Source organism: Chrysochloris asiatica, unplaced genomic scaffold, assembly GCF_000296735.1.
Source record: "Chrysochloris asiatica unplaced genomic scaffold, ChrAsi1.0 scaffold00136, whole genome shotgun sequence".
In the NCBI taxonomy this organism is placed as follows: Eukaryota; Metazoa; Chordata; class Mammalia; order Afrosoricida; family Chrysochloridae; genus Chrysochloris; species Chrysochloris asiatica.
The window spans coordinates 1,975,574-1,992,726 of NW_006408654.1; the positions used below are offsets into that span (position 1 = coordinate 1,975,574).

At 37.3% G+C, this 17,153-nt stretch overlaps 1 protein-coding gene across 3 annotated transcripts in view; it reads right to left on the reverse strand.

The window, feature by feature from the left end:
- The window catches only part of TFDP2 (transcription factor Dp-2 (E2F dimerization partner 2)), a 189,169-nt gene that overhangs the window by 41,777 nt on the left and 130,239 nt on the right, over window positions 1–17,153 (reverse strand). For 2 of the 3 annotated variants that reach the window (XM_006869851.1, XM_006869853.1), the window contains 2 exons: window positions 13,169–13,290; window positions 11,559–11,606 (listed from right to left, as the gene is read on the reverse strand). In XM_006869851.1, the coding sequence (XP_006869913.1) occupies window positions 11,559–11,606; window positions 13,169–13,290 (170 nt within the window). The remainder of the gene's footprint in view (window positions 1–11,558; window positions 11,607–13,168; window positions 13,291–17,153) is intronic. The other variant, XM_006869852.1, reaches the window with a different exon arrangement.

Genomic DNA, 17,153 nt, shown 5'->3' on the forward strand with positions numbered 1-17,153 from the left:
CTCCAAGAACTAGTCAAGCAGCCAACAAATGAAAATGTCACTAGTCATTAAACAAAACCCTAAAAAACCAAACCCATTTTGATACCAAGTCAATTTCAACTTAAAGTGACCCCTAAGAGACAGACTAGAACTGCCCCAAAGGGTTTTCCAAGGCTTTAAATCTTTATAGAAACAAAGGATCTCATCTGACTTCCTTAGAATGGCTGGTGAGTTCAAAGCACTGACCTTTTGGTTAGCAGTCCAATGTTTAATTCACGGCACCATCAGGGCTCCACATTAACTGTTGTTAGTGCCAATGAGTTGGTTCTGACTCATAGCAGCCCTATACACAACAGAACTACAACAGTCTGGTCTTGGGCCATCCTCCCCATTGTTGCTGCCACTGTGTCAATCCATCCATCTCCTTGGGGGTCCTTTCTCTTTTTTCACTGACTATCCACTTTATCAAGCATGATGTCCTTCTCCAGTGACTGGTCCTGCCTGATAACATGTCTAAAGTATGAGAAACAAAGTCTCACCATCCTGGTTTCTAAGGCACATTCTGGCTGTACTTCTAATTCAGATCTGTTTCTTCTTCTGGCAGTCCATGGTACTTTTAATATTCTTCTTTAACACCATAATTCAAATGCATTAATTCTTCTAAGATCTTCCTTATTCACTGTCCAATTTTCAATGCAAATGAGGCTATTGAAAATACCGTGGCTTATGTTTTCCTGAAACTGGTACCTTTGCTCGTCAACAGTTTGAAGAGGGGTCTTGTGCATCAGATTTGCCAAATGCAACATGTTGTTTGATTTCTTGACTGATGCTTCGATGAGTATTGATTGTGGATCCAAGCAACATGGAGTCTTTTAACAACTTCAATCTTTTCTGCATTTATCATGATGTTATTTGTCCCGTTGTGAGAATTTATATTTTCTTTATATTGAGGTACAATCCGTATTAAAGGCTGTGATCTTTGATTTTCATTAGTATTTTAAGTCCCTTTCACCTCTAGCAAGTTAAGGTTGTATCATCTGCATATCGCAGGTAGTTAAAGGGTCTTCCTCCAAACCTGATGTTAACGTTCTTCATATAATCCAGCTTCTTAGATTATGTGCTCAACATAAAGACTGTATGGTGAAAGGATACATCCCTGGTGCACATCATTCCTGATTTTAAACCATTCAGTGTTCCCTTGCTCTGTTTGCACACTCCTTATGAGCACAATTAAATGTTCAGAAACACATTCTTCACAATGATCCATATAATCCAAAGCATTTGCGTAGTCAATAAAGCACAGGTAAACATCTGATATCCTCTGCTTTCAGCCAAAATCCATCTGGCATCAGTAATGACACCCTAGTTTCATGTCCTCTTCTGAATCTGGCTTCAATTTCTGACAGTTCACTGTAAATGTACCATTGCAGCCATTTGAAATTCCAGCAAAAAGTTATCCACATGTGATACTGACATTGTTCAAGGACTTCCACATTTCATTGAGTCATCTTTGAAGTAGGCATAAATGTAGATCTCTTCCAATCACTTGCCCAGGAAGCTACCTTCCAAATTTCTTGTTATACATGAGTGAGTGCCTCCTGTGCTACATTACTTTGTTGAAAGATTCCAATTTGTATTTCTTCAATTCCTAGAACCTTGTTTTTCACCAATACCTTCAGCAAAACTTGGTCTTCTTTCCTTCAGTACCTTATGTTCTTGTTCATATGTTACCTCTTGAAATGGTTGAACATCAACTATTTCTTTTTGATACAGTGCACTTAGTCCATTTCTTCCATTTTATTTTGATGCTTCCTGCATCACTCAAGATTTTGTTCATAGAATCTTACACTATAATATTGCAAATCTAGGCATAAATTTTTTCTTCAGTTCTTTCCATTTGAGCAATGCTGAGCATGTTCTTCCTTTTTTTGGTTTTTCTAACTCCAGATATTTGCACATTTCATTATAGTACTTTCAAGCTACTCTATGAAATTTTATGTTCAGCTCTTTGACTTCATTTTTTTCCCAGATGCATTAGCATCTTTATGCTGTAGAATAAGTTTCAAAATCTCTGACATTCCTTCTGATCTTTTCTTCCTGTCTTTTAAATGATGTTTTGCTTCCCTTCCTGTATGATGTTCTTGATGTCATCCCACAGGTCTTTTGGTTTTCAGTCATTAGAGTCTATTGCATCAACTATGTTCTTGAGATGGTCTCTACATTCAGAATGAATAAATAGTGATATATTCATACAAATGAGTGGATATCCAGAAAACTAATGTTAAGTCAGGCACAAAAGAGCACATACTATATGTTTTTAATTATACAGAGATGCTAAAGCAACTGAAAGAAATGACGAGTCAAAGAACTTAATAGAAAATTTCAGAGGGGAGCTCGAGAACAAAGCCAAGTATTATAATGAAATGTGCTATTAGGAATCGTGCTTCTATGAATTTTCTTGTGTAAGTTTTGATGAATATGCTTGCATTTATGTTGACTTTTGTTATTGTTTTTTAAGTTCTACATGCCTGTCTATTATTCAAGATTAAAAAAAGGGGAACAATTGCCTGGGGACAAGGTTCATAGGGGATGGGAGAGAGGGCGGAATGGAAATAGGAACCACAGGGAAGAAGTGGGGTAACTTATTACATAGAGGAGGTTGTGAAACATAGTACATGATTTGTTGTAGGTAAAACTGATGATATGCTCTAAGAACCTTCACTTAATTCACATAAGATGTTTTAAAAGAAAGAATATGCCTAAAATTCTAGAATAGTAATACAGTGTTCTAGGTCTAAGTTTTAATACAAGTATTTTATTTAAATAAGGCATCTCTAATAAGTAGTTTAAAAAATTTCCATTAAAGATGTCATGAACAAAGGTAAATATTGTTAACTGAAATAAATATTTGATTCAGCCAGAATGCTTAGATCAGCAAAGAAAATCTTGCTTATGAAATCTAAATTTGAAACTGGTCAAACAAATCACTTACTATATGTGAAAAAAATTTTAAATAGATACTTTACTTTGATTTAAAGGTTTTGTTTTCTTTTACCCATAAGTGTAATTGATTGAATTATCACCTCTAAAAAAATATGTGCTACAAATTCTAATTTCTACACCTATGGTTACCATTCCATTTGGAAATGGGTTGTCCTTGTTATATATTTACTACAGAATATGGCTGGAGTCGATCTCTTATGAGATAAAAATGAGATTAACTAGCAAGTACTGGGTAAAAGAGATGTCGTATTGAGTCCTGGTGTGGCACTTACTTTGGGTTAATGCACTGAACTGCAAGGTTGGTTTGAACTGCAAGGTCAGCGGTTCAAACTCACCTGCTGCTCCTTGGAAACCCTACCGAGGATTGGTTATGAGTCGGAACTGGACTCGATGGCACGAAGGCACTTAACATGGAACTCTCCAAGGAATAGGGAACAAGCTGAAGAGACAAGGACTTGCCCTAGAGCCAAAAGAGCGGTAAAGCCTTCTCTAAGAGTTTGTTCCCAGAATTCAGACTTCTAATTTCCTAAACTGGGAGAAAAGCAATTTGTTTAAGCCATCCACTTGTGGTATTTCTGGTTATAGCAGCACTGGTGTTGTTGAGTACTGTCAAGTTTGTTCTAACTTAATAACCCTGCATAGGGTTTCTGAGACTTAAGTCATCGCAGAAGCAAAAAAAAGTTTCCTTTTTCTCCCACAGAGCAGCTGATGGGCTCAAACCACCGACTTTGTAGTTTGCAGCCCTGTGTTTATTCTATGGAGCTACTGCACTCCCTATAGCAGCAGCACTAGATAACTAAAATAACAAGCCTAAAGCAACCTGGCCTAAACCAATTTTGTCTGCAGTTTTGCTCATTTGTTTTTTACCCAAAACGTCTTAGAGCAATCAATAACAAACCCTATTACCTTGTGAAAAAGACTGTACTTCTTTCATTTTGATTTCAAGATGCCTCATAGCTACAAATTTTCAGGCGTTAATTGTAAATGCTAATAACTCAATTAAGTACTTTGTCACCATGGAAACTTGTATTCATTAAGCAAAAAATATATAACTTGTGTTTAAACTTCTGTCAAATCTCCACTCCCTGGGTGCATTTTTCTTCTTACAAGAGAATGCCGCTCTAAATTGTTTAATAAATCATAAAGCAATAAAACCGTGTTCTTTTAACTAATTCTAATGGTTCCTTTTATTTTTAACATCTGTGTAGCTATAGAGCCCTGGTGTGGTGCTATAGATTAATGCGCTGGACTACAAGGTTGGTTTGAAATGCAAGGTCAGTGGTTCAAGCTCACCAGCCACTACTCAGAAACCTATGCAGGGTCGCTGAGTCGGAACAGACTCAATGGCACTTATCATATAGCTGTAAGAATGTGGCTAGAATATATATATATATATATATATATTTTAAAAGGCCCATTCCTATAGATCCTTACTATCTCCCTCCCTGTGGCCACTTTAAGGCTCATACTACTTACAAGCTAATGATATCACCACTTGGAGAACAATACAGTTTTTCAAACTTTCTATGTTAAAAACAAAACTTTACTGATAATCTGCCCAGCAAACCTTCACTCCATTCACAATAAAAAATTAAATGTAGTGAGTAGCATTACTTACTACCCAATTGTTCATGCAACAACAAAAACCCTCAAAGCCACCCTTGATTTCCTCCTTTTGTTCGTTCAATTTATCAGTAAATCAGGTGTATCTATTTTTCCCTCATATCTTCTGCCAAGTCACTACCCCCTAAATGTTGTTTTGTGAAGTGCTGTATAAGGTTTCCCAGATGTGGCTAGTAAGTTTGAGCTGCCGACCTTGTGGTTATGCATTAACCCACCCTGCTATGCTCTTGTCTTCTTAGACTACATTATCCACAGAGCAGGCGGTATAAATTCGATCATGTCACTCCCTCCTGAGAACAAAAACCTGTCATAGCCTACAAAGCCCTTCACAATCTGACTCTTGCCTGCCTCTTCAACATCTCTTTCTTATCAGTCTTTACCTTTACCATTCTCTCCAGTCCACTATGCTACTCTGAACACAAGGTTAACTCTTCTCTTAGGAGCTGTGCATTTGCCATCCACTCTGCTGGAATGCTTCCCCCACTCCAGCCCTGACTATTCACCTGTCTGGCATTCTTTAATCTCAACTCAAATGCCACCTCCTGAGAGTCATTCTCTGAGATCAACAACACCCTTCCAAATATTCTCTAGGTATCATCCTTTCATTGTCTTGCATAGTAGCACCTATCACAATAGCAAATTATGTGCATATTATTCTTCCCAACAAATAAGCTGCTCAAGAGCAAAGACCAACTTTGTTTATTACTATCTCTAGTACTTAGAACATACAAACACTTAGCAGGCATTCAAAATGTATTTGAATGAAGGACTTCACAAACATCACTGCAACAGTATACAAATACTAATCATAATGATTCTGATTATCAATAGCTATTATTAAGTACCATCTAGTAGGTTCTGACTCAGTGACCCTCTATAGCATTTCCAAGGAGCAGGTGGTGGGTTTGAGCTGCCAACCTTGTTATTAGGTGCCATCAAGTTGGTACCAACTCATAGTGACTTTATGTACAGCAGAATGAAACACTGCCCGATTCTGGGCCAACCTCACTTTTGTTGCCATGCTTAAGCCCACTGATGCTGCCACTTGGCCAATCCATCTCGCTGGGGGTCTTCTTTTTCTCTGACCCTCCACCTTACCAAACATGACATCCTTCTCCTTTGAGGGGTCCCTCCTGATAGTATGTTCAAAGTATGTGAAACGAAGTTTGGCCATCTTGGTCTCCAAGGAGCACTCTGGCTGTACTTCTTCCAACACAGATCTGTTTGTTCTTTTGGAAGCCCATGGCATTTTCAATATTCTCCAACACTGTAACTCAAATGCAACAAGTCTTCTACAGTCTTCTTTATTCAATGTCCAGTTTTCACATGCATATGAGGTTATTGAAAAAACAATGGCTTGGGTCAGGTGCACCTTAGTCCACAAGCTGACATCTTAGTTCTTCAATACTTTAAATCATCTTGAGCAGATTTGCCTAATGCAATATGTCATTTGATTTCTTAACTGCTGCTTCAGTAAGTGTTGATAGTTGATGCAAGCAAGAAGAATGAAGTCCTTGACAACTTCAATCTTTTCTCCATTGATAAGAATGTTGTTTATTGGTAAAGTAGTGAGGATTTTTGTTTTCTTTACATTGAGATGTAATCCATACCGAAGGCTGTGGTCTTTGATCTTCATCAGTAAGTATTTTAAGTCCTCTTCACTTTCAGCAAGCAAGGTGGTATCATCTACATATTGCAGGTTGTTAATGAGTCTTCCTTCAATCTTGATGCATCATTTTTCTTCATATAACCCAGCTTCTTAGATTATTTGCTCAGCATACAGTGTTGAATAAGTATGGTGAAAGAATACAACCTTGTTGCACACCTTTCTTAATTTTAAAACATACAGTGTTCCCATGTTCTGTTCAAACTGCTTCTTGGTCCTGGCACAGATTCTTCATGAACACAATTGTGTTCTGGAATACTCATACTTTGCAATGTTGTCCATAGCTTGTCATGATCCACAAAATCGAAAGCCTTTGCGCGTAATCAATAAAGCACAGGTAAACATCTTTCTGGTATTCTTTGCTTTCAGCCAAGATCTATTAGCCATCAGCAATGATATCCCTCATTCCACATCCTGTTCTGAATCCAGCTTGAACCTCTGAAAGTTCTCTGTTAATGAATGTATGCTTGCAGCCATTTCTGTATTACCTTTAGTAAAACTTTACTCGCATGGGATATCAAAGATACTGAGTTCTAACTATATTTCGGTAAGAGAGAAAAAAAAGATATGAAGCTTAAATAAATGAGCATAAGGGAAGAACAAAGCACCACTGTGCTAAATCTTATCATTTAGAACAGAAATAAAAACAGACACAAATAACAGTATTTGTGGTTTAGTAGGAAAAGGACACATCACAGAGAAGTTATATTAGAAAATAAATCACAATAATATAAAGCACAGGAGTCCTGGTATGGATAAGCTCTGGATTGCTAACCCCATTGTGATCTTTAGATTCCCTGAAAGAGAGACAGTAACTTGTTTCCTGCACTGCTCACAGGAGGACAAATAAAGATTCCTACTGAGGTTCTAGTTCATCTATGTACAGGTTTGTTACCAATAAAACGTGTCAACATGGCTCTGCCATCAGTGGACGGCTGCAACACGTTCTCTCAATAATACACTTGTCTTAGTCTCATTAGGGTGCCTTCGAAAAAATAAAAAAAGAAGCCCAGTGGCTCTGCTGGTCAGTAAAATTCTAGGCAGAGAGGTCAGCTCAGAAGGTTATGGAAACTTTATTAACATTCCAAAGGAGTAATCATGAGAGATTTTCTCAAAGGACAATCTTGAGGGCTTATTATGGAGTTTTTACAAAATTGAAAACTGGGAAGGGGGAGTACAAATTATTCAAGGGTTACAGGGTTCACATGGGTGACAGGCCTAGGCGATATACAACAAGAGAAAGGTTGGCAGAGGAAAGATGAAGTTATGGGGAGACAGGAGGAATACAAGAGTAAAAGGAAACAGAGGTTAAATACTATTAATGGTGGTACATCATGGATAGGATTGCAATCATTGTAATGAAGCAGAGTATAGGGATTTATTGAATGTAAAATGGATTGTCTGCTCTGTAAACCTTCACTCAATTCACAATAAGAAGTTTAGGAAAAAAGATTACAGACAAGAAAAAAGCCTCTCTGTAAGTGTGCTTGAGTCCCACTGTGTTTAGTGCGCTGGACTGTAAAGTCGCTTCCAGTTCATCAGATGCTCCTTGGAAATCCTATGGTCACTATGGGATGGAGCTGACTGGACAGCACTTTAACAAATAAGTATGCTTACTATCAAGAAAGAAAAAAAAAAGTTATTCTGACCTTTTAATTGTCAGCTTGGTTGTTGCAGTTAAATGCTGTTGAGTCAGTTCCGACTCATAGCGGCCCTGTATAGGATTTCTGAGGAGTGGCTAGCGGGGCTGAACTGCTGACTTTGTGGTTCAAACCTACAGTCCAGTGCTTATCCTACAATGCTACACCAGGGCTAGCTAGGCATTATAAATTAATAGAAAAAAAAAACTACATTGTTTAGATTATTGTATTTACCACTTTTATGCCAACCAGTGCATGAAAATTTCAGAGTATATGCATGTATGCCAATGTAGTTAATACATACTTCACTTAGCTCTTCATAGTATTTATATATTATGGATGCTTAATAATATGGATGCTTAATAAAAGTCATGTTAATAATTTTAGGTTATTTACAATCCATTCCATAGACTCCTTGCTAAAATGTTTAATCTTTCTTATATATATTTCCCAAATTGTCCAAACTTTCTTGGAAATATATATAAAGCCAATAAAAATTCCGTTTAATCTTTAGCTAAGAAAAGCATAATGTGTTAAGTGCCACTGAGTCAGTTCCAACTCAAAGCACCCCTGTATAGGGTTTTCAAAGAGCAGCTGATAAATTTGAGCCACCAACCTTGCGAAAGCATAATTAGTAACATAAATTTTCTGATCTCTATAAAAGGTCTTATTTATTCAAAACCCAGATAACAATTTTGTGTTTGAAGTAACCAAGGTGCCCTTTATAATTTATCTAGTTTCTACTAAGACTAAATAAAAAGAAAATCATGAAAAAATTTGAAATATGCATTGGAGAGAAAACGGTCAAGAAAGTTACACCAAGGAATTCTTTCCCGTTATGACAGTGCATCTTCTTCGAGGTTAACAAGGGCTGTTTGATTGAGAATTTATTTAGAACATCTTACCCCACCCACCCGACAACCCTAATCGTGTCCCATTCAGACTTTTTAGTTCCCAAACTCAAAGAACATTGGGAAGGAACATGGTTTCAGTTCCTCAAAGATGCCAAATATGTATGTCATAGTGCAAGCAAATGCAATAGTACAGAATTTGCGGGAGAAGGTTAGAGAGATGGAAACAACACCTTCATAAGTTTACAGACCTAGATGGAGGACTTGTTGAGAAATAATAGCTTCAAATTTTGTAACAGAAGTTTCTATGATTTTGCAGCAATACTACCTGGTGTGGCACTGCAGGTTAACACACTAGACTGCAAATTCAGTTTGAACTGCAAGGCCGGCAGCTCAAACTCATCAGATGCTCCTTGGAAATCCTGTACAGGGTCATATGGGTCGGAACTTACTAGATGGCACTTAACTGATGAACTTCTCATATTCTGGTGGCAAATTGGTGCCACCAATCCTATCGAACATAGAGTTCCATTTTAACAGAAGCCTTGAACATTAGTAAGTTTATCCCAAAGAACTTGAACTGCTGCTATTTCCAAGGATAAACATAAAAGACACCAGTGACTTTATCAATCAACTTTCTAAAAGACACCAGTGACTTTAACAATCAACTTTCTACCCCTGTGGTTCTATTTTCAGTCGAGCAAAAGATAGAAGTCTACAGAGGGAACAAAAACATCAGTGAAGTATGCACACCATAGATGGTCAACCATGTGAGATCAAAAGGGCAGCAGTGACTTAAGCACAAAATTTAAAAAGGTTGAGAAAGAATGATGGAATGCAAACAGGAACCATAGGGAGGAAGTGGGATAAGTGCTGTTTCATTGAGGGGCTTGCAGTCACTGAGAAGATATCGAGTATACGATTTCTTAAATGTAAAACTGATAAATCTCTATTCAACTTCACTAAATTCACAATAAAAAGCTTAAAAAAGAAACAGACTTTCTAATGAGAAAAAAGAATAGCTTGTTATATATTTCTGTATGTCACATCCGTTTATTAAGGAGCTCTTGTATCGTAGTGGTTACATGTAGGGCCGCTAACCTCAAGGTTAGCATTTCAAAACTACCAGCTGTTTCACGGGAGAAAGATGATGTTTTCTGCTCCCGTCAAGATTTATAGCCTCGGAAACACTACACAGGGTTGCTGTAAGTCAGAACCGACTCCACAGCATATAACCACCACCACACCATTATCAGTTTATTAGCATGATTTTATCTGTCCCAAACAAATTACACAGCTCAGACCAAAGAAGCAAGAACGAAGTCTATCAAAGGACTAACACAGTGCTAGTGACAACACGAGGAAACAGTCAGCCTCGATCCCATGCAGGGACGGCACTCAAGACTATTCTAACATAATTGGCCATCTAGTTTCTCAGCACACCACAAGTTAGAAAACATGGAAAGCAGAAAACTACTGTGTTGACAAATGATCTAACAAGAGGAAGGAGTCTTATAAAAAAAGAAGACTCATAAAATCGTACAATCAAAAATAAATTTAAAAAGCAGAACTGGCAAGGTTTTATTTAGACTAGGGACAATCTAAGACTTCAACTGCCTCTGATATATCATATTTTAACACAGTGCATCATTAATATGGCTCCTACTGTGGTTTATAAAGAATAAATTCTTTAACAATTTATGTTAAAATAAATTATCCTTAAGTTGATTGTTTTTAACCTTGAATTTTCTGACTTGGAAGGCATTTGTATTTTAGTTAACAAGACCAAAGGTGATTCTGATGAACATCTAGAATTGAGAATCACAATACTGATATTCTATTTTTAAAAATCTCATAACTTTATTGTTTCATGACCCAATTATTTTCCACTTTGAAATTTTTTGTTGATCCTGTGTTCTGTAGTCTTTGTATGGTGCTGTAGGATAAGCACTGGATTGCTATCTGAAAAGTCAGTGGTTCAAACCCACTAGCCACTCCTTGGAAAGTCTATACAGGATCACTAAGACTCGATGGCAGTTAACAGACACATGTGCTCTCATTAGTGGAAGGCAAGCTGAATTTAGCATTTCTGAAATTGTGTTACGAAATGTGATTTTAATTATGTGGAACACAGATGGACTCTGAGGATAGGATTATATGGGGCATACTAGTTACTCTGAACTCTAGGAGTGAAACTACACAAAACATATATGTCCTTTTGGACTCAGCACTACTTTCTAGATCCTTTGACGTGTGCATACAATCTTGTTGTTCAGTGCCGTCGAGTTGGTTCCTACTCAACAGCGACCCTGTATATAGGGTTTCCGAGGATCAGCTGGTGGATCGAACTGCTGATCTTATGGTTCATATCAACCTTGCAGTCCAGTGTTTATCCTATAGCCACACACCGAATTCTGCATACAATCTAGGGTGCCTGAAAATGCGGTATTCGTGAAACATGGATTTACCAAGAGGAAGGCACTTCCCAAGATCATACAGGAACTTGAAAACAGGCTTACAAAGCTTATCCTCAGTTAAAGGAAAAAAAAAAAGGAAAGGTTTTGCAAAATTAGACCTCCAGGACCAGTCACTTGCAGCACACACCCATTTCTTCAGGTTTAAACAGTTATTCAGGTCCCCTTCTTGATGGCTTCATTCACTGCCAGTGCTGTCCAATAAACTCCAGAGGACAGAAATGTAGATGGCTCACGAAAGGCTAGAATATAGTCTGGGCACCAAATTCCCTCCACACACTAGAATCGCCCAAACAAAATACTTACTTACACTTACACTCACCTTTCTGAAAAATCAGAGTCTATAAATTCTCTAGCCCGTTTTCTATCACTAAAAAGAAAAAAGATAGCATAAAAGAACACATATAAACACAACTTTCTTTCATGAATAATTTATTATAAATTCTCTAATTCCACATTGAACACATCCAAACACAAAACCCAACAATTGTAAGTGACATATAAAATAAAGGAAAAACATAATTCCATCTTGGGGCCAAGAACTCACAACACAATACTGTCATAGGTAGAACTGAGCTCCATGAATCTTCAGAGAGGAAAACACTGCAGATTTACAAAGCAGAAGACAGAAAGTTTGTGTTCACTCTGACAGGAGTGATTACAAAAGCTCAGGACAATCTGGCCACTCCCAATATAAAGCACAGCCCAGATGAAAAATATCCACACTCTGGTCACCTCTGGGTCAACGCTGCTGGTATAGGCTTAGTTCTCACATCATAGTCTTTCAAGGTTGTGCTGAAATATATCTGCTATATGTACATGAGAATTTTTATGACAACTGAATAAAAACCACGCACGGTATTATAGGTAATCCTGTGTTTCACTGTATATGATAGTGAAAAAGTACATATATGTATCAAACTCTCCTGTCTCTTGTGTGTGTGTATTTGGTCTAAAACACTTTGACAGGACTACTTTATTTGTTCTTTCATTCATTCACTTAATAACCTTTAGCAAGGACATTCCTACTTAACCAACATTCATTGTCTGTTGCTAGAACTCACACATTCAGTCAATGACAGATCTCCAGGGGAATATGCTTTTTTTTCTCCCCTCCCTTCTACGGGAGGATAAAGCAGTAAAATTATAAGACAATAAGAAAGGCTGAGTAAGAGTACTTTATAGGTAAAGATGGAAAAATGCTATATTATGTTACTAAAAATTACAAATTAAGTATCTAAGAACTGACTTTAATTATCCAGTGTTTAAAAGAATCAAGGGAAAGCAATGAGAGTTTTAATATATTTGGCCTCTTTTTTTCACTAGTCCTTTTTGTGGTGCCTAAGGAAGTAAGAATTTATAGGGAAAATTCTGATTATAGTAACAACAGGTTTCTTATGTGTATTAAGATACTATAAAAATAGTTTTTACATCTCTAAAGCAGCTAAATGTTATAATCATAGCAAACGGCCCTATTTCAGAATTGAAAAAGGTCAGGATACTCAGTTATAAGTTATTGTACTGTTAGTCAGTTGCAAATGGATGCTCCAGAGATGACTCATATCTAAAATGCAATGCAAAATAAAACAGATGATTTTATAGAGACATTTCGTTTTTAAGAACTAGACTAACCAGAAGTCCCTGGTGGTGCAAAAAAAAAAAAAAAAAAAAAAATCAATACACTTAGCTGCTAACTAAGAAGTTAGAGCTTCAAATCCACTCAGAGGAGCCTCGGAAGAAAAGCCTGGAAGTCTACTTCTAAAAACTTGCCACTGAACCCTTATAGTTCTACTCTTGACACAGGTTGCCATAATCAGAGAGGAATTGGTGGCGTCTATTTATCTTTAAGACAAATAAAAATAGAAGACAAAATGGTAAGAAACAAAGATCAGAACTTTTCTTTTGTAATAGTGAAAGTCACAACATTCTTACCCTGGGACCCAACCAGTAGCTTCTGCTATGTGTGTCTGAGTAACCATTGCTGGTGCCGGGGTATACGGACTCCCAATCAGAACACTTCCCGAGCTGGGTAGTCTCTGTGGTGTGCTTATAATCTGTAATGGGAAGAATAAACAAAAGTATGTTCCTGGATATTACAGAAAGGCTAAAGGCAGAAAATAATGTTGATCATTACCATGCACACAAGGAGGAAGGCTTGCTGCTTAAAATGTACTTACTATCCATCATGTGAAGTACAAGCTATACTTGCATTCTAGGACCTTGGATGTCACACTGTAATGCGGACATCTAAGTGACATCATACTGCAGGTTTCAGCAAGTAGAGAGCAATTTGAAAGGATTAAGCTGGCAATTGGCAATGCTTTAAAAACCAAGAATAAAAAGCTTTCTTTGAAATTACAGAATCTAAAGGCAGTAGATCATGACTTAACTAGAACAAGTGAAACGGGGTAACAGTTTCCCAACCCCTGTATATATAGCATGCATCTCAATCTTCCCATTTGCATTTGAGAAGCTCAGCAATAACCTCTGAATTATAAAACCCAGTCCTACTTAAAGTCCAATCAATATTTAGTTATTTATTTAAATATTTAAGAACTTCAGTTAGCTTCTGTTATTGTTTGGCATTATGGCAATTTGGGCATGAGTGAATGTTTTGACCTACAAATATTTAGGAAATTTTTAAATAATGCCACAGCTAATAAAGCATTCAGAAACTTGCCTCAGGAGAAAACATGATTGCTAGACAATGTGTTTGTACTTCCCATCAAATTCTGCCTGGCATTTTCAGTATGTTTGTACCTCCACCCCCAAAGCCCCTACTTCAGTGCAAGATATTTAAGGATAGAGAACATGCCTTACTGAATTATCCATCTGCAAAGCCTAACACAGTATTGTTAGTGTTGTTAATGCCTTCTAGTCAACACAGAGACCCTGTGTAAGGTTTCTGAGGAGTGGCTAGTGAGCTTGAACCACTGACCCTGTGGTTCAAACCAACCTTGTAGACCAGTGCATTAACCCACATAGTATTAGGAAACATCCATACAAAAGGCATGATAAATATTTACTGAACTCAGACAGAAGACCCTACTTTTAAAATAATGAAATGAAGTAGTTTCTTTGTTTACTATATGCTAAAGGGATATAAAATTGAGTTGGAAAATATAATACAAGGAGTAGAGTTCTCAATAATCACTACAACACACAACCAATCATTCTCTTGTTATGCTGATCTTGGGTACAGACAGATTAAGAAACAAAAATTTTGTCGGTCTACTCTATTCTAGAACAGGATTCTCCAAAAAGCAATCTGAAGATTTCTAACTTAACCCTCAAAACACACTGCACTGCCTGTACAATATTATTAGGAATTCTTTTATTATATTTGCTTGTTATTAATAGCCTATAAGACTCATAATTTTTTTCCTGACTTATCAAGTTAAAAAAAAAAAAAAAAAGAAAGCACAAGGAGGTGAAACAAACTACAAAAAATTTGGCTATGTTTATTGAGAACGACTGAAAATGAACTGCTATGTTCTAATTGCAAGGTGGGCAATTCAAACTCAGCAGCTGCACCTTGGAAACCCTACACAAGGGTCGATATGAGTTGGAACCAACTTGATGGCATTTAATAATAACAGTGTCAGCTTATTTTGTTTCTCAACACCAGAATTATTAGTTGATACTGCTTACTGCTCTGCAAGTTATTATCTCTAGCAACACAATGAATCTTTCTTCTAACACAGGGTCCAATACATTGTTGTTGCTGTTAAGTGCCGTCGAGTCAATCCTGACCCATAGCAACCCTGTTAGGTTTTCCGAGGAGCAGCTGGTGAACTGACATGCAGTTCAAAGTGACTCTGCAGTCCAGGGCATTAACCCACGGTGCCACACCAGGACTCCCAAATACATAGTAGGCCCTTAATAAACATTTCCTGAATGACAGATTGGAAGGATGATAGAATTGAATTAGCCCTGGTGTGGCGTTCTAAGATAAGCACTGGACTGCTTACCCCAAGGATGACATTCATTTTAAACCCAGCAGCCACTCCTAGGAAAACCTGTACTGGGTCTCTATGAGTTGGAACCAACTCAATGGCATACTAACAAGAACAAACAACAAGACCTGAATTGAAAGAACAAGTCAGAAGTACAATGAGCCGGAAGAGATGAAACCAAAATCAAATTGATGAATTTGATCAACCAGAGAGTTTAGAAAATTTGTTTACACAGGTAATTATTTTTTTGAATCTTAATTTTGAAATCCCCAACTAAAACTAGAGGTGAAAACATATTTCTAATACTCAGTTGATCTGAGCAGTTACTTTGCATTTCAGAATCTCCTCAAAAGGGAAAGGCATTTAAATTGCACTGAAATCATATGGATTCTCTGACAATAGCCAACAGTTAGGTTCTTAGTATCTTAGAGCAATTGAACCTCATTCTGGAGATTTTCCTATCTCTCCATCAAAATGCCTTATGTACTACTGCCATCTAGAGTAATAAAAGCCAAAAGCATATGTATTCTGAGGGGAAAAATAATCTACATAACTATATAAAGTTCAAAATTTAAATATATCCTTTGACATTTTATTTTAAGAAACAATTTTGACATGTTTCATTTTAAGAAACAAAAGGGGGCTTCAAAAAATTTGTGGGGAAATGTAATTAAAATATAAGGGAATTTTTCCAAAGACTCAAATACTTTTCAACCTTTGAAATACAATAGTAATGACACAAAGTAGAATTACAATCCAGTATAGAAGTCCTGGTGTGGCGCTGTGGGCTAATGCATCAGACTGCAAAGTCATTTGAACTGCAAGGTCAGTGGTTCAAGCTCACCAGGGTTGCTAGGGGCCAGAATCGACTTGACAGCACTTAACAACAACAAATAGGCTAGAAGTTCATCTATTGACTCAGATGCTAAAAGAGGAATTTTTAACTTTCTTTTAAATCTCTGAGAATCTAAAAGCAGAAACAACCAACTATTCACTCGTTTCTCCAGTGGGAAAATACAAACCCTTGAAAACCTTATTAGGTCCAAAAACTACAGATTTACACAAAGGAGTTTAAAAAAGTTTGGGGAACTTTGTTCATTCCATATTCTGGTTATTAATGTTTTCAGCTATTTCTCCTCATTTAGAGTTGTGCCGCATCAGCAAATGAAGGTCCACAAAGATTTGCTCCATTCACGTATTATGATCAACTCTACTTCGAGGAGGTAAGCTTTTCCCCTGTTACATTTTGAGTGTTTTCTAACCTGAGTAGCTTGTCTTCAGGCACTGTATCTGACAATGTTCTGCTGCTATTAATGATATTTTAACCTTTGGCACTATATCTGACAATGTTGTTGCTATTCAGTTTTCAGTGGAAAAACATTAAAAATTAGTTTGCCTCTCAAAAAAAAAAATTGTTTGTGGAAAAATTCCTCTTTTAATTCTTTTTCCACAAATTTTTGGAAGCCTCCTCATACTTAAGGTTTGTTGTTGTTGTTGTTAAGTGCCATCGAGTCGGTTCCGACCCATAGCGACCCTGTACAGGGTTTCCGAGGGTGTAAATCTTTACGGGAGTAGAAAGCCTCATCGTTCTCCCGCGGAGCAGCTGGTAGTTTCGAACCGCTGACCTTAAGGTTCGCAGCCCAATTCGTAACCACTACGCTACCAGAGCTCCTTAAGGTTTAGCCAGGTTTTAATGGCTGCCATTGCCAGGAAATTAATTACAACTTACAGCAACCATATAGGGAATAGAATCACCTCAAAGGGACTCCAAGGCTGTAATTTTTATGGAAGCAGACTGTCATCTCTCTCTCCTACCAAGTGGTTGGTGAGTTCAAACGGCCAACCTCAAGGTTCATAGATGAGCACTTAACTGTGTCACCAGGGCTCCTTCTAATGCCTATAGTCTGCTCTGTCACAAACAGTCAAGAGCTGGGCTACTAACCAAAAGATTAGCAGTTCAA